General features: G+C 38.4%; 1 protein-coding gene across 1 annotated transcript in view; it reads right to left on the bottom strand.

Moving 5' to 3' along the window:
- The window catches only part of LOC135477088 (protein unc-13 homolog D-like), a 44748-nt gene that overhangs the window by 1699 nt on the left and 16172 nt on the right, over positions 1-26877 (bottom strand). Inside the window, exons 3-26 of the mRNA XM_064757242.1 lie at positions 26012-26119; positions 22855-22914; positions 22274-22340; positions 19900-20116; positions 19401-19526; positions 18576-18657; positions 16994-17116; positions 16455-16696; positions 14528-14687; positions 13986-14104; positions 13316-13406; positions 12297-12506; positions 11315-11475; positions 11008-11134; positions 10469-10537; positions 9627-9701; positions 8542-8649; positions 7276-7557; positions 6515-6655; positions 5678-5710; positions 4803-4961; positions 3706-3793; positions 1686-1848; positions 861-1074 (exon numbers count right to left, since the gene is read on the bottom strand). Of these exons, the coding sequence (XP_064613312.1) occupies positions 861-1074; positions 1686-1848; positions 3706-3793; positions 4803-4961; positions 5678-5710; positions 6515-6655; positions 7276-7557; positions 8542-8649; positions 9627-9701; positions 10469-10537; positions 11008-11134; positions 11315-11475; positions 12297-12506; positions 13316-13406; positions 13986-14104; positions 14528-14687; positions 16455-16696; positions 16994-17116; positions 18576-18657; positions 19401-19526; positions 19900-20116; positions 22274-22340; positions 22855-22914; positions 26012-26119 (3225 nt within the window). The remainder of the gene's footprint in view (positions 1-860; positions 1075-1685; positions 1849-3705; positions 3794-4802; positions 4962-5677; positions 5711-6514; positions 6656-7275; positions 7558-8541; positions 8650-9626; positions 9702-10468; positions 10538-11007; positions 11135-11314; positions 11476-12296; positions 12507-13315; positions 13407-13985; positions 14105-14527; positions 14688-16454; positions 16697-16993; positions 17117-18575; positions 18658-19400; positions 19527-19899; positions 20117-22273; positions 22341-22854; positions 22915-26011; positions 26120-26877) is intronic.

The raw sequence follows: 26877 nt of genomic DNA, 5'->3' as shown, positions 1-26877 counted from the left end.
ATTCTTGTTGAAAATGACACAGATTCTGACAGGAATTCCCAGGCTTTAAAGGCCAGTCAGACTGGAGTTGGTCATCTGTGACGTCACCTACTGAGCTGCAAAGGGCGGCCGGCTGGAGATCAACTAGGGCAGTAAATCTATTGTTTTGGTGGATTTAAAGTCATTAATACGTTTCTCAGAAGCCCTCCTGTTAAAGTGCTGCTTGAACAGATCATAACAGATTTATAATTAGAACCACTAGCTAAATCTGGACACTAATCCTTTAACAGTGTAGAAATCATATATTTGACTTCATTTGAATTCTTCAACAAATGATATTAGATCCTTTGCAGTACACTGTCTACAGTATACTTTAGTGAAGTGAGAATGAGAAAATTTCCTCCATTCAGTCACTGCTCATAAAAAAGGCGATCTGAACTAATTTTATTATGTACAAAAATTTCCCTAGATATAATTATCATAATATCTTTTTTTATTGAAGGTAGCTCGGTCAGTTTACAATGAAACAGATCTTCCCCGAGGTCTTCACAGAAAAAACAAATATATATATGACACATGTACTTCAGAGTTCAATCAAAAAATACATCAATATACATGTATATATAAAACAAGATAAAGCACCATATAGTTTGAAAAATGAAGTTACATACATTCATACATACAAAAAGCAACAACACAATCAATAGTGCTGTCCCCACAACTATCCTAACTAGCAGGAGAAGTAAGGTAGTGGGAGACGGCCCATTACTGACCCCACCTGTTGGCTGGAACCCCCTACACACATGTACAGAGATACAAACCAAGTGAATGGGAGTGGTCTCATCTATATCTCTCTTTATTGCCAACCTACAAACTCATACCTGAAAAGCTCCCCTCTGATTGGTCGGTCGTTTCACAGGCATCATGACAACTTGTAGTGTGTCTACTGATTCATGCATTCCGATTGGCTGAATGCTTGAAAGATGCAGGATGACCTCCCCTGCAAAGTCGTCGGTGCCGATGTGATCGTGGTCCATGACGGACAGCAACATGACAGCCCCCTTAACGGTCAGGTGATCCTTGGGGATGTTTGTGCTGAAGAGGAATATGGTAAAATGAATCTCGTTCAAACATACTCTCCTCACCCAGAGGCCCCTAGCCTTCTGTCTACTACATGTGCCTCTTCTAAAAGAGCTCACAAATCCAAGCCATTGGAATGACCAATGACCACTGGAAATAATCGTAATATTGTAAACCATATCAGGTTGCTGTGGCAGAGTTATTGTGAAGGGAGGAAGCAACCGGAAGGTGAATATGAGCCAAATTTTACCAAATTCATTGATGGAGATTTGGTTTTAAGTATCAAGCCTATTTATGGTTCACTTGTAAGCGATCCGCAACATCAGGTATTGCTGAAGTTGTTTGTATTTCGTCGGAAATGCCAGATTCAGTAGTCAAAACCCAGTCCCTGTGTAAGTTATGTGACACACCTTTACTTCCACCAATGAAAATTTCTACTTGTTTACAAAGGTATTTTTCTCCAACAGAGCACTCGTTGGTCATTAAATATGGATTACGCCACTTTTCACTCTGATTAGAAAACCTTGTGTGTTTTGACAGACTATAGAATCAACAAATTCAAATGGTCTGTCATAGAGAGGGTAGAACCGTACCACAATCCTGCAGCAAATGGCCAGTATACTTACAACTGAAACGTGGTGTTGAACACTGGGTTAAGGGTTTTCTCCTCAACCTTCGTTTTTTGTGTGGGATGATGACCGAACATGGCAGCAGGTTGCAAGCTGACCTCTACATAGGGGTCACTGAGTCCACTGGGGTCAAGGCCAGGCAGGTCACTGGCACGGATTACTGAGGAGGAAGAGGAGGAGGTCAGAATCAGTGTTGATCATCTTTCCCTGATATGTATACATGGACTATATCTCACCTAAAGCTTGATATGTAAACACGGGCATAATTAATCAAACTTTACAAACAATTCATAAGTGGCCCGACAAAGTGGATGAATGAAGCACAATGTGTCACAGAATGAAGCACAATGTGTCACAGAATCTGAAGCACAATGTGTCACAGAATCTGAAGCACAACGTGTCACGGAATCTGAAGCACAATGTGTCACAGAATCAAGCACAATGTGTCACTGAATCAAGCACAATGTGGCATTGAATCAAGCACAGTATGTCACAGAATCTGAAGCACAATGTTTCACAGAATCTGAAGCACAATGTGTCACAGAATCTGAAGCACAATGTGTCACAGAATCTGAAGCACAATGTGTCACAGAATCTGAAGCACAATGTGTCACTGAATCAAGCACAATGTGTCACAGAATCAAGCACAGTGTCACAGAATCAAGCACAATGTGTCACTGAATCAAGCATAATGTGTCATTGAATCAAGCACAATGTGTCACTGAATCAAGCACAATGTGTCACAGAATCAAGCACAGTGTGTCACTGAATCAAGCACAATGTGTCACAGAATCAAGCACAATGTGTCACAGAATCAAGCACAGTGTTTCACAGAATCAAGGACAATATGTCACAGAATCAAGCACAGTGTGTCACAGAATCAAGCACAATGTGTCAATGAATCAAGCTCAATGTGTCACAGAATCAAGCACAGTATGTCACAGAATCAAGCACAGTGTGTCACAGAATCAAGCACAATGTGTCACAGAATCAAGCACAATGTGTCACAGAATCAAGCACAGTGTTTCACAGAATCAAGGACAATGTGTCACAGAATCAAGCACAGTGTCACAGAATCAAGCACAATGTGTCACTGAATCAAGCATAATGTGTCATTGAATCAAGCACAATGTGTCATTGAATCAAGCACAGTGTGTCACAGAATCAAGCACAATGTGTCACTGAATTAAGCACAATGTGTCACAGAATCCGAAGCACAATATGTCACAGAATCAAGCACAATGTGCCACAGAATCAAGGACAATGTGTCACAGAATCAACCACAGTGTGTCACAGAATCAAACACAATATGTCACTGAATTAAGCACAATGTATCACAGAATCCGAAGTACAATATTTCACTTAAAAATGCAAAAAATGAATGTATGAAATCACACATTCCATAAGAAAAATTACGGAGTATGCATATAAAAATGTTACTTTGAAGTCACTGATGGATTCAAATATTTGGCCTAATTTAGCTTCCCATGCTAATTAAGAATAGTAGTGCTGACTTGTAAACTGACCCTAAAATAATAAATAAAATTTTAAAATTAACATCTTTACTCGTCTAGACACAATCACACTTCTACAACATGCATTTCACCTTGGCATAGATTTATCAATATATGTCAATATTATGAAGAAATTAAGTTCTTTGTGATTCATCTGGATCTGTGCCTGACTTCAATGTCTCATGCCTCTATTTTTCTTTCTCATTTACATTTATACTACAGTGTATTTGTGAAGTCTAGGTGGAGGTGATACAACAGATAACTGCATCAAATCATGATGCAACGAAAGATAAAAGACTTCACAGTCAACATATAACTTTTATGGTTCAATGTATGTCGATTCAATAGAAAAATATGAGACTGTCATAAGTTTTTTCCTAAAAATACTCATCAGTATTAAAGTTTTGTACGTATCATGACAAAATTGTATACATGATGTCCAGCTGATGGCAATTTAATAATTACATGAGGCATACAATAATGACATCAAACTGAAATGATACCTTGGACAAAGATGGTAACTTTTCCTCTTGTTTCCTCCATGAAGGCTGTTTTCAACGCCAGATGACCGTAGTAATCTACTGGTGTGCCCTGCAAGTGAATACACATAAAAATCTTGGAAACTTTTACTTTGATTTACAAGTATGTTATTGTGTATGCGAATAGTCTTCTATTTTGTAACCGTGAACATGTTTAATGTGGCTCAAGGCAAGCAACTAAACCACGGTACTTCAACTATATTGTAGCATTCAAAACAGTTGCAATACTAAGTGTGACTATCAGGTCAAGCCATGTCATGTCCACAAAGCCCTTCCTGTCAAAAGTCAACAGTTAAACACTCAACACAATTCCAAAATTTTGATACTACAAGCTGAAATTTTCACACACGTCTTTGTTTTAAGGTAAATTTATGAGGTGGTAAAAATTTTCATTTCTAGGGTTCAAAAATAAGCGTTGAAATCATATTTCAAATTTTTACTTAAGCCAGATAAAGTTTTGCGCCATTTTGACATCTAATGTTACATAAAGTTAGCCCTGTCATAGAAAATAATAATCAGGATTACTCTCCTGAAAACTTTACATGCAATCTCATTGGCTAATTCAGATTTATTTATTTATTGATGTCATTTTATGCCATACTCCAGAATATTTCACTTATACAGTGCACGACGGCAGCCAGCATAATGGTTGAAGGAAACCGAGAGAAAATCGGGGAGCCCGGGAAAAGACCAGGATCATTCATGCCATCGCAGATTTCTGACAGACCTTTATGTACTTCCCGCGGCCAGGGGGCTAATTAATTCTCAGTCATATGTTTCAGTAATTACTGAGTTCACCCAAATTCTGACTGATTTTGAGAAGTCTGATTAATTTATTGTCAGAAAAGCTTAAGTGTTGGCATCAAATGTTATCATTCTAAGGCCCAAATGGGTTTCGGAAAGTGCAGTTTTACAGCCCAAATCTGGCAATAATCTTCAACCATGTCAAACCATGGACACCCGAAACTCTCTCCACACCCCACCTATTTATTTTTTTTTTCTCCTGTTATTTCCTTCTGTTTGATCGAGTGCTATAAGAGAGACTGAAGGTAAGCAAATACCATGTTGTCAGCCATGTCCTTGTAGTATTGTAGAATGAGGTCTTCCGAACTCATACAGTTGAGCTCTAACCGGGTCCTCAGTGTGTCGCAGACAAATGTGTTAACCTTCTCTTCATCCACACCGCCGCGCACAAAATACATGGACAGAGAACGCAGGTGCTAGAGGAAAACAATACAATGACGGCATGGTTGATTTAATTGTTCCCTTTCATGTATACAATGATAGCCACAGGTTTGGTGAGCTAGTAACTTCCTCTCATGCCACTTACACAGACGTGTGTGCCCAACACTGATGGAACATCAGCTGTCTTTACAAATGTTGGACTACACAAATAGCCATAAGATTTGGTGAGCTAGTAACTTCCTCTCATGCCACTTACAGAGACGTGTGCGCCCAACACTGATGGAACATCTCTTGTCTGGAATGTTGGACTACGCAAATGGCCACACAAACCTCATCAACCACTTGTTGTCATTATATAGTTTAAGTCATCAAGGACAGTAAGAGCACGGCAATCAACTAATAAAGATAATAAATGGGTAGCCTTTTACCAAAGATATATCACTAATTAAATAGGAATAGACCGATATTCAGTGTGTCACAGACCCTGTTCTAATTTTTGGGACACCTGATCGGCTCTTTTTAGCCTGTATACATGTAATTGTAGCGGGAAGATTTAGTTTCTTTTCACACAGTTAGTCCATCTAATGAACAACATATTCATATCTTTACTTTTCCAACAAAAAACAAAAAAAAATCAAACTGGGTGAGAAATGTAATTTTTTGCTTTCAACACTACTAATATCTATCTTAAAAATATCTATCCTAAAAAATTAGGGTAAGATATTTAACTCCAGCGGTCTACAAAACTCACCCGTCTCATGGTGATGTAATACTCCGCTGGTCTCTGAAAACAGGAAAATGACCATCAGGTATCAATACCACTGTCTGTGTACATCTTATAATTATACAAAACCATCAGTATATAAAACCATATGCCATCAATATCATGAAAGGATCATCTTTATAGATACCCTATTTCTTCTCACTTTTGGGACACCTGGTCTGCTCTTTTTAGCCAGCATACATACAATTGTAGCAGGAATATTGAGTTTCTTTTTTCTCACATGGTTAGACCATCTAATGAACAACATACTCAGATCTTTACTTTTCCAAAAAGCTGGGAAGGAAATATAAAATCTGTTTTCAACACTACTAATTTCTGTCCCAAAAATTAAACGAATTAGGGTATTAACAGATGAATGTAGTAGCCAAATTTAACATAAAGATATCCAGAATCTTGCAATAAGTTTATACTTGTATTGTAGATAAAAAAAAACCATACAATAATGCAGCACGATGTTAATCCCACTAAAAACCCAAAAATGGAATAAAAATGAAATTGAAATTTCATCTTTTTATTGTGCCTGATCTGAATGTTTTATATCGTTTTCCTATTTTACAAGAATTTTCAATCACATAAATATGTCTTCATTAAGACCAATTGCTGGGACAGTCAACATTTCCCGCAAATTAGATGATTTTTCAGCTGTATTTTTTATACCCTTGTCCGGCACTGAAGAGATTTATTCGCTTAAAATGGTGTTGCCTTATCAAAGTAATTAAATTAAAGCCTGTTTCAAGGCCTTGAATCACTTTCATTTTCCAGAAGTTTTCCAGTTTTCCATTGTCAGGATAACAATTAACTCACCCCAATCATGAGCTGCTCATCAAAACAGGTAAGCACGGTGTGCCACAGGTGTTCAATGAATATAGGATAGATGGTGTTCACGAGCCGATCAAACAGGGTCTTAGTGTTGGTAGACAGGTAGTGCATCAAGGCATCAATGGACTGAAACACACACAGTATATTAAACATTCTGCAACTCTTGGCTTCACTTTACGCACCAAATGAAATGACTTTTACATCAACTAGAATGTTGTCTTTTTATTTATAACACCTGAAAGTAAACTTGTACTTCAAGGTAGGTTTGTTTCAAAGCATGTGTTGTTTCATTTAAAGTTACCAGTACTCTAATTCCTCAACCTTTTTGAATATTAAAGAGAAGCTTTCAGAGCAGTTTCTCCATACCTTTAATATGATTTTGGAGACAAAACTACACTGGTTGGATTGGCCATTTTCAGGGCTTCACAAAAATTATCATTTTATCAGTCTACAAATAATAATGCCTTAAGAATATGCTTAAAAAACACCTTTTTTTTGTTTTCAATACAAAAAGGTTGAAGAACTACAGTACTCAATTTGCCTGATTCTCAGTTCTTTGGTGTTCATAGATAGGTGCTTTGAGGTATGTTTAGAGGTTAAGATGATATCCAAATGGAAATACGAATTTTTCAGCACAAAAAGGAATATTCTATGACCTTTATTTGCTACTAGAAGTGACATTTGGAGAGGGGGAGGGGAGGCTTTTAGGCCAAACAGGAAAACTAAACACCAAGTATAATTCTCACCGACAGTTTTTCAGGTTCAAGGCGCGTGAACTGCTGCATGTAGCGCTGTATCTCCAGCCTCATTCTGCCTGTAATCTTGTCAACCAGAATGAGGCTCTTCATCAGCATGTCACCGTGGGCGGTCTTGGTGAGGCGGCGCAGCGTCATCAGTGACTGCTGTCCCACCTTGTCGCTGCCGTGGCGCATGGACACCCCCTCCACAACGGCCTGCCACTCCAGCAGGCTGGGAAGCTCATTCAGATACTGACGTACATGCTCTATGTTGTTCAGTGTGATGCACAGCTGAAATAGTGAATCACACAATGAGTCATTGAATAAACAGACAAATGTATGAAATAATGAATGAGTGAATAATCGCATCAAAAGATGAATGTGTAAATAAATGAATGACAGAATCAACAGACAAATGTATGGATTAATGAATGAATGAATACTTCAATAGACAGATGAAAGTATAAATTAAAGAATGAATGAATAATTGAAACTACAGATGAATGTATGAATTAACTGAATAATCAAATCAATTAATTACTGAATATGGTTAATAAATGCACATGAGTAATAAGATGTTTTCAATAGGATTCAATATGTTTGTGAAAATCAAGCAATAGATCACTTAATATTTTGTTAATTCTTTGTTTATTTATGTTGGGTTTAATGCAACATACATGTATGTAGTTAAAAATATTAATGACAGACATTCCAATTTTCTCAGCACAGTGCTTAAAACTTTTCGCAAAGCAAATCGGATTATTTCAGAAAAGAATGGTAACAAATGTTACAAGAGAAAGCAAACATTGTTAAAGTCACGAAATTCTACTTAGAAAAAGTCATCAAAATGAGTCAAAGAACAAACCATTTGTGAAGCAAACATTGTTAAGGTCAACATTTATTTTATTTATTTGATTGGTGTTTTACCCCGTACTCAAGAATATTTCACTTATACGACGGCGGCCAGCATTATGGTGGGAGGAAACCGAGCAGAGCCTGGGGGGGAAACCCACGACCATCCGCAGGTTGCTGCAGACCTTCCCACTTACGGCCGGAGAGGAAGCCAGTGTGAGCTGGACTTGAACTCACAGCGACCACATTGGTGAGAGACTCCTAGGTCATTACGCTGCGCTAGCGCGCTAACCAACTGAGCCAAGGAGGCCCCATTAAATTCAAGAAATTCTACTTTGAAGAATTCATGAAGCTTAGCCAGAGAACAAAGTATAGTTTACATAGACTGTTATGAGAACTGGATGAAGTTTCTGATCTACTTACGCTGTCTGTGACATCAAACTGTCCTTCGCAATTGTCATAGTAACAGTTTCTCTCCAGGACAGTATTCTGTATTTTGTCGGCGTAGAGACGGGCACTGTCACAAATCAGCTGAAACAAAGATCAACACCACATTTATTTGGCAAGGATACAACATTTTACAACTGGTTTTTGGGCTGGACATATTTATTTATTTTGATTGGTGTTTTACGCTGTTCTCAAGAATATTTCACTTATATGGCGGCGGCCAGCATTATGGCGGGAGAAAACCGGGAAGAGCCCGAGGGAAACCCACAACCATGTGCAGATTGCCGACAGACCTTCCCACTCACGGTCGGAGATTAAGCCAGCATGAGCTGGACTTACAGTGACCGTGTTGGTGAGAGGCTCCTGCTTCATTACGCTGTGGTGCTGGACATAAAATTTGTAAATGCCCCAACTCTAACTGTTAGTACGGGCAGCATTAGTCATCCATTCTAGGGACATATGCCAATATTAGGTGCCCTATCGGGTTTTCTCGGCCAGACAGACCATGTGACTTGGTTTGCAGTCTATGACCCATTATTACAGATTTCGTGGGATAATGTGTGAAAAGCCAATAGTGCACCTAGCTCATGTATGCGTAGTCTTATGTTTGTTGTACACAAGAGATCTTTCACAGTTACCCATGTATATAGCACGAAAATGTGTACACCACACAGCATACACCTGGGAAGCTTCATCAGCAATATGACAATGGTGTCCCAAGGGCAGCCATAACACTGTCATTGTATGTGGGCAAGATTCTTCAGTATGACATTAAGCAAGCCATCAATCAATCAATCAATCGATATTTGGACAATGCTGCTTTCTTGCACAAGGACATTTCAACTGTTAAGCATAATTATTATACCTCATAGGGTAATTCTCTGTTTTCATTGGTCGAGAGGCGGTCACATGATATTTCACAAAAGATGATGTACAACGATCGCTTATGCGCCAAGGAATCCACAGCAGTTATCTTACTTTAAGAGCTCTCTGGTGTGTTAGGTCAGGCATAAATATGACCAATTTGTGGACAGGGCCTCATGCACATTAGTGCTACTTACATCTGTGAGTTTAGTGACGCCCATCAATACACAGTCAGCATCATGAAACTTTATTTCTCGCCACTCCTCTGTTATCTGAAAAAGCCCCAGTAAACACGATTACTCCCTGTATTTCGCTTCACTTTTAGCATTTTTCAAATGTCGCATTTTGCTTGATTCTGAATGCATAATTCATCCATCTGATTGGGTCACTTAAGAGGGGTTATTTGAGGGTGAAGTTTGATTGATTTCTGATCAGAAAATGTTGGCATATGAAATATTGTTACATGTCCTTTGTGTGCTTCTGAATGCACATTTTTACATACAGTCAAACCTTACATGAAATACAGTATCTAAATTTTGGTTACATACAGTCAAACCTTGCCTCCAAAATTAAATTCTGCTAAAAGTTAAAAAAAAGAGAAAGAACTTTAAGAATCTTAAAAATTCCTAAACTTGGATAATCTTGTCTGAGATTTGTGGTACTAACAATTCAACTTAGCTCTATCCGCTGTTTACTTTCATTGCACATGTCCTTATACAAGCGCACGTTACAAATCTTCAATTGTTTCGATCTCTGAAGTACTGTTCTCAGTATACTTCATGCATACAATTACCATGCATAAAACCATAAAAATGATTTGTTTACTTCATTAAAGATGCAAGCTTCATAAAGCTGTGCAAATTATTTCTCAACACCCCCACTGTTCTTTCAGAATGTTTAAAATATTGGCAGCAAGTGGTGGTTGAAAAGGCTGAAGAATTAGGGTATTAACAATTGTATAAGTAAATATGTGAAATACACCTATACTTCAGAATCAGAATTCAAGTTTCCATGGGGTAAATGTAATTCCTGTTGTTACCTTTGAGAAGCAAGAGAGCACATCTACTGAACTGTTAGAGTATTTCACCAGCGTTGTCACCAGCACCATCTGAAACAAAAAACAGAATTCAAACAACTGTCAAAAACAAGAGCAAGAAAACAAAAATGAAATGAATAACAACTATGTGAAACAACCCTCTAATTCTTAGCAAGTACAGGCATGTAGTTTTGTAGAAAAATAAAGTGGACACAGTGCTGCAACTATTCATCGACCAACTAACACGTTTTGATAAATACAAATATACCATAGCATGTGGCTGTATGGGTTATCCCCCCTTAGTCTGCTTATAAGGATAATGGATTATCTCCCTTGACACTGAGGCGACAAGGTGAGCCTGGTGATTTCAAACGCCTTATTAAGACACATAAACACGTAACAGTATCACAATATGTTGATGATTTATAGGATAACCCTCATAAACTGAGGTAAAATGTTGTGAAAACATAAAATAAAACACAGCATATGCGAGTTGTGTTTTTCATACTTTCTGACTTGCTGTAGATACACTGTATACTCACATCCTTGTCAATCTCCAAGGCTTTTTCCAGCCTTCGTGAACACTCCAGTTTGAATGTCTGCAGCCAGAACACCAGAGATTCCTGGAACCAACTCTGGTACTTAGAGATCGTCAGTTTAAATATTTCCCTGAAAACAAAACACAGCAAATTATTACACACAGAGGAAGGACCAATTCATATATACATGTAAGAGTAAACTTATTTACAAACCAAATTTCAAATAACATATATCTAAAAAAAACTGGAAAAAATAAAATAACAAAACTTTCTTCTTTACACAACTCAGATTGACATGATTGGTGCATACCTATAAGTGATGTGCTCCTTTGCCGTGTGGTACATCTTCCTGAGGGCGAAGTACAGTGTGAGTGACAGCTGGCTGCTGGAGATGATGTTTTCATAATACTTGTGATATCTGATCTGGTACTTATCCATCTGCTGCATCAGATCCCTAGCCTTCCTGGATACCTGTGGTCAAAACAAGTGTTGTTTATGGGCAAGCCAATGCCAAAAAAATATAACTGAAAATCCACCTTTTTATTTTGTTTCATCTTAGTATTCAATATGATTTTCCCACATTTTTACACTTTTAGATCACATAATTATGTCTTTAACATGAACAACTACCAGAGCAGTCCAAATAAGATAACTTTTCAATTTTATTTTTACATATAGGATTCTTTTTCACGAAAAGAATGAAAAACTTTGCTTTGCTTGAAAAACAAAAATTTGAATCATTGTGGCCTTATGAGAAAACTATGCACTAACTGCAGTGGTTTCATATTTAAACAACCAATACAGTGCATAGTTAGCTGCTCAGTAAGCTTTACTTGTCACATATAATTTACGTTGGCAAGACAACTTTTACGTGTTCCCAATAAAAACCCTTTAAAGGATCTAAATGTAAGCTTCTCAACCAAATTTCACACTTTTATCTTAAAGAGATAAATCAATGTCCAAACATTTCTTTCCTAAAGGCAAGTTTATAGGTTAAAGGTTTACTAAATTGTAAAACAATTAGACTGTATTAAACCAGTTTCAGAGGATACAAATGAATGATTATACGGTTTAAATCAACATTTGCAATATTTCAGCCATATTGTAGTGATTCAAAGCATACATGTAACAGGGAAACAAAATGTTTGGCATCATGTCAGGCAGGAAACTCGATGTCACATCTTGATTCAGTGTTAAACATAATGAACATTATCACACAACACCTGCAAAATATTGAAGTTTTATACAGGTAAAAACCAACATGCTAACAACTGACTAGTTGTGTACGGTACCTTGCTCTCCAGAGCAAATGAGATAAGCCTGTAGTACTGGATGTCGAGTCGCAAGAAGAACTGACGGATCATCTCAATGGGCTGCATGTGTGAGGTGGCCTGGCTGACTACGTCGAGAAAGGTCGTGACCTCCGGGATAACCGTGTCCTTGACCGTTTCGTCGATTGTGATTTGACCGAGCTGCTCCAGGATCCAAATGGCCGCATCCGTCTGTCATTAGAACCAAAACAAACAAAATCAAAATTTCAATAATTTTCCAAAACAAAGTAAAATTCACTGTACAGAGGAATTTTCTAATAAAACATCTCTTGAAGAGATCACGAGAAGTTGTTGTTATTTCACGAAGTATATTTCACTTGATTCACTTTTGAGTGGTGTAAAGTTTTCTTCACCAGTCCCCGTAAAGCATGAAGTTCCCTCTCTTGTATTTCACCCATAATGTCATGTTCCCTCACCTGTATTTTACCCATAATGTCATGTTCCCTCACCTGTATTTCACCCATAATGTCATGTTCCCTCACCTGTATTTTACCCATAATGTTATGTTCCCTCACCTGTATTTTATCCATAACGTCATGTTCCCTCACCTGTATTTCACCCATAATGTCATGTTCCCTCACCTGTATTTTACCCATAACCTCATGTTCCCTCACCTGTATTTTACCCATAACCTCATGTTCCCTCACCTGTATTTTACCGTCAATGTGTATTGTTCCTCACCTGTATTTTACCCATAACCTCATGTTCCCTCACCTGTATTTTACCCATAATGTTATGTTCCCTCACCTGTATTTTACCGTCAATGTGTATTGTTCCTCACCTGTATTTTACCCATAACCTCATGTTCCCTCACCTGTATTTTACTCATAATGTTATGTTCCCTGACCTGTATTTTATCCATAACGTCATGTTCCCTGACCTGTATTTCACCCATAATGTCATGTTCCCTGACCTGTATTTTACCCATAACCTCATGTTCCCCCACCTGTATTTTACCGTCAATGTGTATTGTTCCTCACCTGTATTTTACCTACAACGACAGCTGTCAGCTCCTTCAGTGGGAATGATTTTTTATCCCACAGGTCAAAATCAGAAAGCTGGATTAAAACACTGAAAGAGACCAATCACAAAATACAATAATTCAAAGTCTGTTGCTAGACATTCCAATCACAGTTAATTTACAAGTGTACATATTCAAGAGTGGCAACCATAAGACATGGTTTCTCACACAAATTTCAGGCTCAGAGATGTACACATACAGCCTTCAGTTAAGCAATTTCACTAATCAGTTTCACTCATCAGTTTCACTGATCAATTCCACTGATCAATTCCACTAATCAGTTTCACGAGTCAGTTCCACTAATCAATTTCACTAATCAACTCAAATGATGAATTCCACTAAGCAGTTTCATGAATCAGTTCCACTGATCAATTCTACTAATCAGTCTAACAAATCAATTCCACTAATCAATTCCACTAATCAGTTTCATATATCAATTCCAATGATCAACTCCACTAATCAGTTTCACAAATCAGCTCTACTGATCAATTCCACTAATCGGTTTCACAAATCAATTTCACTATTCAGTTTCACTAATCAATTCCTCTTATCAGTTTCACAAATCAGTTCCACTAATCAATTTCACTAATCGGTTTCACTAATCGCTACATAGCATATTATTAACCTACCCAATTTTGTTTTTGAGTACATTCACAGACTCCACATTTGGTGGGAAAAGATCCGGAATCTCAAGGTTGCTCATTGTGGCATTGAAATATTTGCCAGCAGTCATTCTGAACATGGCAATCTGTAATGTGAAACATAGAAAATTTAAGTACAATATACATGTATGTGTGTACTTTTATTATGAAAAGTCATGCAGCAGAAGTCATTATGGCTGTAGTCACAGTATAGACATTAAAGCCTATTCTGTTATTACACAGCAAATATTTTGCAAACAAACAAGATATTTGAGATCAAAGTTGTGCACTAAAGAGCTAGTTTGGGTTAGATGGGTTTATATTTCCTTAATAGGATTGTGAAGTGAAAACCTTAAACCATGTACTTACATTGTGATAACTCCCTCCAAGCAGAAATTTTTGCGGGTAAAACTATGCTTTTAAGCCCAGACAAATCTTTATAAAATATCAAATACATGTAAGAAAGAGAGGATCAAAAACACACATGTTTATCTAACATTGACTGAACTGTAATGAAAATCTAGTCTCACCTCATTGTCAGTGAGCGGCATCTTGGCCGACACCTCTGTGAGTCCAACCTGCATGGTGATCCAAGCCATCTGTACAGCTTCTAACGACTTCTGCAGAGCCACTTTGGACAGGTGACAACTCTCGTGTCCCACAGACCACTGCAGGATGACCACAAGGTGACTACACAAAATACAAATACAACATAGGTAAATGTTCTGCGGGGCCACTTTAGACAGGTGACAACTCTCGTGTCCCACAGACCACTGCAGGATGACCACAAGGTGACTACACAAAATACAAATACAACATAGGTAAATGTTCTGTGGGGCCACTTTAGACAGGTGACAACTCTCGTGTCCCACAGACCACTGCAGGATGACCACAAGGTGACTACGCAAAATACAAATACAACACAGGTAAATGTTCTGCGGGGCCACTTTAGACAGGTGACAACTCTCGTGTCCCACAGACCACTGCAGGATGACCACAAGGTGACTACGCAAAATACAAATACAACACAAGTAAATGTTCTGTGGGGCCACTTTAGACAGGTGACAACTCTCGTGTCCCACAGACCACTGCAGGATGAACACAAGGTGACTACGCAAAATACAAATACAACACAGGTAAATGTTCCGCGGGGCCACTTTAGACAGGTGACAACTCTCGTGTCCCACAGACCACTGCAGGATGACCACAAGGTGACTACACAAAATACAAATACAACATAGGTAAATGTTCTGTGGGGCCACTTTAGACAGGTGACAACTCTCGTGTCCCACAGACCACTGCAGGATGACCACAAGGTGACTACGCAAAATACAAATACAACACAGGTAAATGTTCTGTGGGGCCACTTTAGACAGGTGACAACTCTCGTGTCCCACAGACCACTGCAGGATGACCACAAGGTAACTACACAAAATACAAATACAACACAGGTGAATGTTCTGTGGGGCCACTTTAGACAGGTGACAACTCTCGTGTCCCACAGACCACTGCAGGATGACCACAAGGTGACTACACAAAATACAAATACAACACAGGTAAATGTTCTGTGGGGCCACTTTAGACAGGTGACAACTCTCGTGTCCCACAGACCACTGCAGGATGACCACAAGGTGACTACGCAAAATACAAATACAACACAGGTAAATGTTCTGCGGGGCCACTTTAGACAGGTGACATAATTAAGAGTGAAATATGCAGAGTACTGGATTACCTCAATTTGGACACATTAAGCTTTGGATGTTTTGGGTAATTTTTGGTCTTAATTTGGGCATATCCAAAATCATGGACGTCATTACATGAATCATGTGGGTCTTTAACTCATCACGTTGGGGAGATGAAATGAACATCTTTCATTTCAATATTCAATGCAGTGAAAACATATCAAAAACCCTGAAACATACATGTTTATGGGTTAAATGTGGAGACAGCTGGTTTATTTATTTACTCAAGAATTTAATCATATCCTGGCAGTCAGTTTCATTTGTGTCTTCTGTGAGTGGAACCAACTGACGTACTTTACCACGATATTGCTGGAAGACAAGCGATCTCTAACACATGTTAGACCGTGCACATGGATACCAGAGCATCCTCCACTGCTTATTGTCACCCACGCCACAGAAACAGTAAGAGAAGGTTAATCTACAAATTCCCACCCAAGGTCAGGTTTGAACCTGCTCCCGCTGTGTCCCATCAATAGAAAAGCAAGCACCTTTAATGACACATGAGCATAATGACACCATGCTCCAGATTGTGATGTTTGTAGAGGAATATCGTGCAACCCAAACAGGCAGAACACACTTGAAATGCTCTGGCTTTTCTGCATTGATAACATAACACTGTAGGATCTAGTTAAAACATCACAATACACTGGTAAATCGGTCCAAAATGAGCAAAATCTCTCTATGGACCTACATATTTGCATGTTCATGTACTTACAGCATTGCCTGTGAGAGTTTGCTGATGTTGGAGGACACTGCAAACAGATCCATGATTCTGCGCTTCTGCGTGCTGAGCGACCCGTCAATCTGCTCCGTGCTGACAGCTGCGGACTGGTGCATTATGCGTTGCACCTTGACGGAATGGCGTAACATGTGCTGGAGGGCGTGGAAGTAACTGTCCGTGGCAGAGTAACCACTGCCTGATGGGGCAGAACTGTCCACGCTGTCTACATGATCAATCTGCAGAGGGACACAGATAGATATTTAAAGGTTACTCCAGTTCCAGAGAAATAAACCAGGTGTAAACATTCCAAAATCATATTAACAATTAATTTAAAAGACCATTATTTAAAAAAAAAAGAAAAGAAATAATTTAACCATAGTTATTTCAGAAGACCTAAGGGTCACTCTATAAATCCACTTTTACTCTGGAATTCTTACACTGACTGAGTACTCCACCATCAGCACCCACAGATTCCACTTTATCCCCCAACACTTCATCCCCAGACACCACAATTACCAGGGCACCTGACCTACCTGAACCTCCCTCGGGGAAATGGATAGTTTTATTTTAATCTGACCAGCTGGTTTGAGTCTGCCGGTCACTTTACACTTGTCTGTTAAGTCAAACCACTGTTCTGCACCATTGCACGGAATATCCTACAAACAGAATCATGGAAAGTCCTTCAAACAGAATTATGGAATATACTACAAACAGAATCGCTGAATGTCCAACCAACAGAATCATGGAATGTCCTACAAACAGAAATATGGAATATACTACAAACAGAATTGCTGAATGTCCAACCAACAGAATCATGGAATGTCCTTCAAACAGAATCATGGAATGTCCTACAAACAGAATCACGGAATATCCTTCAAACAGAATCATGGAATGTCCTTCAAACAGAAATATGGAATATACTACAAACAGAATCACGGAATATCCTTCAAACAGAATCATGGAATGTCCTACAAACAGAAATATGGAATATACTACAAACAGAATCGCTGAATGTCCAACCAACAGAATCATGGAATGTCCTTCAAACAGAAATATGGAATATACTACAAACAGAATCGCTGAATGTCCAACCAACAGAATCATGGAATGTCCTTCAAACAGAAATATGGAATATACTACAAACAGAATCGCTGAATGTCCAACCAACAGAATCATGGAATGTCCTTCAAACAGAAATATGGAATATACTACAAACAGAATCGCTGAATGTCCAACCAACAGAATCATGGAATGTCCTTCAAACAGAAATATGGAATATACTACAAACAGAATCGCTGAATGTCCAACCAACAGAATCATGGAATGTCCTTCAAACAGAAATATGGAATATACTACAAACAGAATCGCTGAATGTCCAACCAACAGAATCATGGAATGTCCTTCAAACAGAAATATGGAATATACTACAAACAGAATCGCTGAATGTCCAACCAACAGAATCATGGAATGTCCTTCAAACAGAAATATGGAATATACTACAAACAGAATCGCTGAATGTCCAACCAACAGAATTATGGAATGTGCTTCAAACAGAAATATGGAATATACTACAAACAGAATCGCTGAATGTCCAACCAACAGAATCATGGAATGTCCTAGAAACAGAATCACTAAATATCCTGCAAACAGAATCACTAAATGTCCTACCAACAGAATCACTGAATATCCTACAAACAGAAATATGGAACATCCTACAAACAGAATCACTGAATGTCCTACAAACAGGATCACTGAATATCCTACAAACAGAATTATGAAATGTCTTACAAACAGAATCTCAGAACGTCCTACATGTATAAACAGAATGTCCCACAAACAGAATCACAGAATGTCCCATGAATCACATATCATACATACCTCTACTGTATTTATCAACAGCAATTAGAATATCCTTGCTACTGCTCAGGCTGGGTAGTAACTAGCTTTATTATTTTGATAAACAGTTGAATTTTGATAAAAGTTGATAACCAGTGGTTTTCTAAACACCACCTGGAACAACTGGCTAATTTGAGCTTTCAAATTCTGAAAAAGTCAACAACAACTACCAAATTAGGTTATAAGCAGATACATGTAACATTGTAAATCCCGGCTTACCTTGAGAGGTATGACACACATGCCAAGGTAATCTTGTCCCGTCTTACCATGCTCCACACTGTGACGGATGTAGCGGAATATCCTGCAACCCAAACAGGCAAAACACACCTGTATAATCTAGCTTTTCTGCATCGATAACATAACACTGTTTGATCTAATTAAAACATCACAACACCTTGGCAAACAGGTCTTCGATCAGTGTGGCACAGCAGGCTTGAATCCAGCTCTTCCTGCTAGGATTCCTCATTAAACAACAACAACGGCGACAAAAAAAGCAACACTAAACCATCTACTGTTTTCTCATAGGTATATATGCCAGGGGCTAACAAAAAGAGGTACATACATTTAAGTTTGAGCTGTAAAGTTCTCAATATATTGTACAGCTGTACATGTAGCATTGTCCATATGTGTGTGTGCAAATGGCCATTAGTAAATTAATAAATTATACCAAGAAACAGGACCTGTAAAAACAAATATTTAAGTGTACATAAAGCCAAATAAATGCTGAAATGAAAGCCATCAGAATTTCTTTTTCTGCACTAGGAATTATTTTCAAAATGTCCTTGTATGTGAAATTCTCATCAAAAGGTCACTATTTTTTGTAATGCCTTTCATGGTCCTGAATAAAAGTTTAAAAAATACAGAAATATAATTTTAGGACAGTTTTGCCTGGCCTTTTGCTTTATTACCGACTTTGACACATCATTTAAATTCCTTTTGAGAATATGGTATGAAATAAAATTCCAAAGTGTTATCCCATTATCCAAGAATTGGCCAATTAATCTGTCCGTCAACAAGCATGCAGAAGAATAACTGGATGGTTACGTTTTAAATCCGAGTGGTTTTTCGGAGGTGGAGGGGACACAGTGGTTAGTCCCGTAGAGCGGAGAGTCTTTGGTGTTGTCCCACACATACACGTGTAGCTCATCTCCTGTGTGGTCGTATAAGTCACTGAACAAAAAAGACAACAAGACAAAACAATGTTGATGAGAACTATTCAACACTGCCTCTGGAACATAGAGTAGACAGCAGAGGATCTTGACACACAATGGCTAACTTTAATTACTAGCTGTTTTCGTGTACCCATGTAAAATGTGCTAGTATTTTGACAAGTTGTTTTCTCAGGAACTCAAGATTTTACATTTCTGTCAATCTCAACAGGTTACAATGATAGTGATAAAATGCTAAAATGACTTCACTTTGTGCAGCATGATTGCTAAAGGAATAATGGTTTTAAGCTATGTTTGATGATATGCATGTATATTTTCTGAAGAGTTGAGGTTGATAAATGTATGTTACTAACATGAAAGAAACATGTACTCACAATTCAAACTGTTCGTTCCAGCGTGGGTTGTTACCTCCCTTCGCAGACTGGGTGTACCTGACCTCGCTACTATCTGTGGACACATTGGATGTGTTACTGGACTTCCGCTTGGGTTTGGGAGAACCTTTGGGTGATACTTTGGGTGAGGATTTCGGGGAGCGCGAAACGTGTTTCGATGTGGATACAAGACTGAGGATGCAGTATGGTTCGCACACGCCTGAAAACAATGAAGCATGTACAGTGTGTCAGATTAAAGAGAAATAGTAAAGGTATGGGTTGGTTATATTTACCAAAAGGCTCAAATTTTAGCTATTTAGTTTCGCCACCATCAGCAGTTCTGAAATACTGATCATCAAAATGTAGCACAAGCTTTCGTTTTTTAGCTGTGCACTTACATGTAGATGTATATGTAATTGTATATTACATGAAACATCAAGTGGATGATGTGTGTATTGGATGACGTGTGTACTGGATGATGTGTGTACTGGATGATGTGTGTATTGGATGACGTGTGTACTGGATGATGTGTGTATTGGATGATGTGTGTATTGGATGGTGTGTGTATTGGATGACATGTATACTGGATGATGTGTATTGGCTGATGTGTGTACTGGATGATGTGTATACTGGATGATGTGTGTATTGGATGACGTGTGTATTGGATGATGTGTGTATTGGATGACATGTGTACTGGATGATGTGTGTATTGGATAATGTGTGTATTGGATGATGTGTGTACTGGATGATGTGTGTATTGGCTGATGTGTGTATTGGATGGTGTGTGTATTGGATGACGTGTATACTGGATGATGTGTGTATTGGCTGATGTGTGTACTGGATGATGTGTGTATTGGATGACGGGTGTACTGGATGATGTGTGTATTGGATGACGTGTATACTGGATGATGTGTGTATTGGCTGATGTGTGTACTGGATGATGTGTGTATTGGATGACGTGTGTACTGGATGATGTGTGTATTGGCTGATTTGTGTACTGGATGATGTGTGTATTGGATGACGTGTGTACTGGATGATGTGTGTATTGGATGACGTGTGTACTGGATGATGTGTGTACTGGATGATGTGTGTATTGGATGACGTGTGTACTGGATGATGTGTGCATTGGATGGTGTGTGTATTGGATGACGTGTGTACTGGATGATGTGTGTATTGGATGATGTGTGTACTGGATGGTGTGTGTACTGGATGACGTGTGTACTGGATGATGTGTGTACTGGATGATGTGTGTATTGGATGACGTGTATACTGGATGATGTGTGTATTGGCTGATGTGTGTACTGGATGATGTGTATACTGGATGATGTGTGTATTGGATGACGTGTGTACTGGATGATGTGTGTACTGGATGATGTGTATACTGGATGATGTGTGTATTGGATGACGTGTGTACTGGATGATGTGTGTACTGGATGATGTGTATACTGGATGATGTGTGTATTGGATGACGAGTGTACTGGATGATGTGTGTACTGGATGATGTGTATTGAATGACGTGTGTACTGGATGATGTGTGTACTGGATGATGTGTATACTGGATGATGTGTGTATTGGATGACGTGTGTACTGGATGATGTGTGTACTGGATGATGTGTGTATTGAATGACGTGTGTACTGGATGATGTGTGCATTGGCTGATGTGTGTATTGGATGGTGTGTGTATTGGATGACATGTATACTGGATGATGTGTGTATTGGATGACGTGTGTACTGGATGATGTGTGTATTGGCTGATGTGTGTACTGGATGCTGTGTGTGTACTGGATGATGTGTGTGTGTACTGGATGATGTATGTACTGGATGATGTGTGTATTGGATGACGTGTGTACTGGATGATGTGTGTATTGGAGGACGTGTGTACTGGATGATGTGTGTATTGGATGACGTGTGTACTGGATGATGTGTGTATTGGATGATGTGTGTATTGGATGCTGTGTGTATTGGATGCTGTGTGTGTACTGGATGATGTGTGTGTACTGGATGATGTGTGTATTGGATGACGTGTGTATTGGATGATGTGTGTATTGGATGACGTGTGTACTGGATGACGTGTGTAATGGATGATGTGTGTATTGGATGATGTGTGTATTGGCTGATGTGTGTACTGGATGATGTGTGTATTGGATGGTGTGTGTATTGGATGATGTGTATACTGTATGATGTGTGTATTGGCTGATGTGTGTACTGGATGATGTGTGTATTGGATGATGTGTGTGTATTGGATGATGTGTGTGTGTATTGGATGATGTGTGTGTGTATTGGATGATGTGTGTATTGGTACATGTATCAATATCAACAGCTTGACTGAATATTGATAAACTTAAATACACATAATTATGTGAATTTGCATCCTTACTTGAGCTATCTGCAGGTCTCAAACCGGAGGCCTCTGATACTGTGAAATGTAGGCGGAGATCCTGGGGCTGGTATAAAAAACATTTAAATTATACCATACATGTAAATTCATTTACAATTTGTATTAAAATTACAAATAGTAGTGCAGTGGTTAGTAGCGCAGATTACAATCCCACACCTCACTGGTTCAAATCACGACACGGTCGTTCCATAATATACAGTTTCATCGGGTACATGTATGACTGACGCCATGTCTGGATGCGTGCCGTAAGAATCTTAAACTTTACTACACTTGTATTATGACACCATCCCACTCAGATTGGAGCGTCATAAAACAAAATGGTTCTTTTTGACATCCTGACATCTGGGTGTGAAATATCAAACTGTAACAACAAAAGTGATTTCTATAACTGAGTGAAATATCACTTTTATCAGTGAAGTAAATCCTGACATTTAACCTTTATACAAATAATAAATACAGTTTCAAATACAGTCTATAGTAGATAAAATATGTCAGTCAATCAATGGCAATGATCCACTAAGTATTAATTTGATGAACATGATTTAATTCGATGCATTTACCTTTTGTATGAGCTCTTCCCTGATGAACACTTCATGTTCATCTCTGTCCAAGTCAAATATCTGAAAATAAAGTTTGGGAAACTGAAATAAGAGTATGGAGTTGAAGATCAATACACAGGCAGCCGTACCGGGGAGGAGGTTTTCTACAGGCCAAATGACATCGGCTGAGTGCTTTGGATGAAAATGATTTTAAAAAATGTGCATCTTATCCCAAATTAGTCACCATTTATTTCACCAGAAATCGCCTAACTTGTGTCTCCAGCAATATAAATGGTGAAAGCTTTATTTTCAGTTAGAAGCTAGGCTACCCATTTCTACTTCAATATTGCTTAATTTACAACTCATATTTAGAAGAAATTGTTTATATTTTACACATAAAAATTCATTCTTGATTTGGCCAGGAAAGTTCTTCAAAGAGGCGATACCTGAAATCTTTAGCAAAAGCTTCCATATTCACTAATCAAATCTAACTTTGTGTATTTACCAAGAATAGCTAAAGATTATTGCCTTTCAGTAAACATTAGACTCTTACCTGTACTCTTCATACTGGTAAAATGATTCTCAAGGTTAAAAAAATTATAATGTGACCTGCCTTTCAAATTGTAGGACATTTATTACCGGATTTGAACTCAGTAGGACTTGCACAGAATAGGCCGATATTTTGTGAAAGGTAATTATTTGATATATTCTATAATATCAGAAAGAATCTAACTGGATGGATGCTGATTGATGTTTTACATACATACAGGCCTACATGTACACAGTATAATACACCATGTATTGTACAGGCCTACATGCACACAGTATAATACACCATGTATTGTACAGGCCTACATGCACACAGTATAATACACCATGTATTGTACAGGCCTACATGCACACAGTATAATACACCATGTATTGTACAGGCCTACATGTACACAGTATAATACACCATGTATTGTACAGGCCTACATGCACACAGTATAATACACCATGTATTGTATAGGCCTACATGCACACAGTATAATACACCATGTATTGTACAGGCCTACATGTACACAGTATAATACACCATGTATTGTACAGGCCTACATGCACACAGTATAATACACCATGTATTGTATAGGCCTACATGTACACAGTATAATACACCATGTATTGTACAGGCCTACATGTACACAGTATAATACACCATGTATTGTACAGGCCTACATGCACACAGTATAATACACCATGTATTGTACAGGCCTACATGTACACAGTATAATACACCATGTATTGTACAGGCCTACATGCACACAGTATAATACACCATGTATTGTATAGGCCTACATGCACACAGTATAATACACCATGTATTGTACAGGCCTACATGTACACAGTATAATACACCATGTATTGTACAGGCCTACATGCACACAGTATAATACACCATGTATTGTATAGGCCTACATGTACACAGTATAATACACCATGTATTGTACAGGCCTACATGTACACAGTATAATACACCATGTATTGTACAGGCCTACATGCACACAGTATAATACACCATGTATTGTACAGGCCTACATGCACACAGTATAATACACCATGTATTGTACAGGCCTACATGCACACAGTATAATACACCATGTATTGTACAGGCCTACATGTACACAGTATAATACACCATGTATTGTACAGGCCTACATGCACACAGTATAATACACCATGTATTGTATAGGCCTACATGTACACAGTATAATACACCATGTATTGTACAGGCCTACATGTACACAGTATAGTACACCATGTATTGTACAGGCCTACATGCACACAGTATAATACACCATGTATTGTATAGGCCTACATGTACACAGTATAATACACCATGTATTGTACAGGCCTACATGCACACAGTATAATACACCATGTATTGTATAGGCCTACATGTACACAGTATAATACACCATGTATTGTACAGGCCTACATGCACACAGTATAATACACCATGTATTGTATAGGCCTACATGTACACAGTATAATACACCATGTATTGTACAGGCCTACATGCACACAGTATAATACACCATGTATTGTATAGGCCTACATGTACACAGTATAATACACCATGTATTGTACAGGCCTACATGTACACAGTATAATACACCATGTATTGTACAGGCCTACATGCACACAGTATAATACACCATGTATTGTACAGGCCTACATGCACACAGTATAATACACCATGTATTGTATAGGCCTACATGTACACAGTATAATACACCATGTATTGTAAAGGCCTACATGTACACAGTATAATACACCATGTATTGTACAGGCCTACATGCACACAGTATAATACACCATGTATTGTACAGGCCTACATGTACATAGTATAATACACCATGTATTGTACAGGCCTACATGCACACAGTATAATACACCATGTATTGTATAGGCCTACATGTACACAGTATAATACACCATGTATTGTATAGGCCTACATGTACACAGTATAATACACCATGTATTGTATAGGCCTACATGTACACAGTATAATACACCATGTATTGTACAGGCCTACATGCACACAGTATAATACACCATGTATTGTATAGGCCTACATGTACACAGTATAATACACCATGTATTGTATAGGCCTACATGTACACAGTATAATACACCATGTATTGTACAGGCCTACATGTACATAGTATAATACACCATGTATTGTACAGGCCTACATGCACACAGTATAATACACCATGCATTGTATAGGCCTACATGTACACAGTATAATACACCATGTATTGTACAGGCCTACATGTACACAGTATAATACACCATGTATTGTACAGGCCTACATGCACACAGTATAATACACCATGTATTGTATAGGCCTACATGTACACAGTATGATACACCATGTATTGTACAGGCATACATGTACACAGTATAATACACCATGTATTGTATAGGCCTACATGTACACAGTATAATACACCATGTATTGTATAGGCCTACATGTACAGTATGCAACATTTTTAGAAAATTTGACTCTAAAATGCTTTATATTAAGAATAGAAATCATGACAATGTGAAAAATCAAGCATGTCACAGAGGCAGAATTAAAGCATGGCAATGTGATATAAAGTTCAGAAATCCAACAAAATGCAACGTGTTATACCTCTCTGAGATGATCGGCCAGGTCTCCGGGCCTGAGCCCTATTGTGGCATCAGGGGCCCCCAGTGGGTGGATAACACTCCTCAGTAACCCTCGGTACAGATGTTCCGTCTGAAGCAGAGAAGCAGAGGCTAACTAATATAGTGTTAGAGCTTGTATGTAAGAAAATCTGCTGGCCTGTAAAAGAAAACAGTTGTAGAATTTCATTGTCTTTCTTCAGTTCCTTTTTTCTGTGTCCAGCTTTAGATGACTTCAGTTATCAGACACACATACAGACACAGCTCACTGTGCTGCTGCTGCTGCTGTTGATGCTGATGATGATGATGATGATGATGATGATGATGATGATGATGATGATGATGATGATGCACACATTACTGACAAACAAATTAACTGTTATTCAGTTATATTTATTTATCTCACTGGAGTCCAAGTCCAGGTGTATGGCACCAGTGAAATGTAGAAACCAAAATTCACCCTATTCTAGAGAACTAATTGTAAAACAAATTTTAGCTAAAATAACTGAAAGGAAGTTTGATGACGGAAATTTTGACTTAAGTCTAAGATCGCTTGGTGATCCCAGGCCTGGTTTGTTTTTTTTTTGGTAACCATATTAATTTGTAGTTCTTCAACCTTTTTCCGTGTTTGCAAAACATTTACTCAAGCATGTTCTGAGGACATTATTTTGTGCAGACCATTTCAAGAAAACTGAACATTTTGTAAAGCCCTGAAATTGTGCTAGCCATCCAATGTAGGTTTGTTCCCAAAACCAAACTAAAGAGGAGCATAACTGCTCTTTCATATGCAAAACGCTTCCGGATTTAGGGTAGCCCTTGACAGACCATTCATCTGCAATGGGAGACTACATC

The sequence above is a fragment of the Liolophura sinensis genome, chromosome 10 (genome assembly GCF_032854445.1).
Source record: "Liolophura sinensis isolate JHLJ2023 chromosome 10, CUHK_Ljap_v2, whole genome shotgun sequence".
Taxonomy (NCBI): domain Eukaryota; kingdom Metazoa; phylum Mollusca; class Polyplacophora; order Chitonida; family Chitonidae; genus Liolophura; species Liolophura sinensis.
The sequence above is the reverse complement of the archived record's forward strand: the minus strand, read 5'-3'. Positions and strand labels throughout refer to the sequence as shown.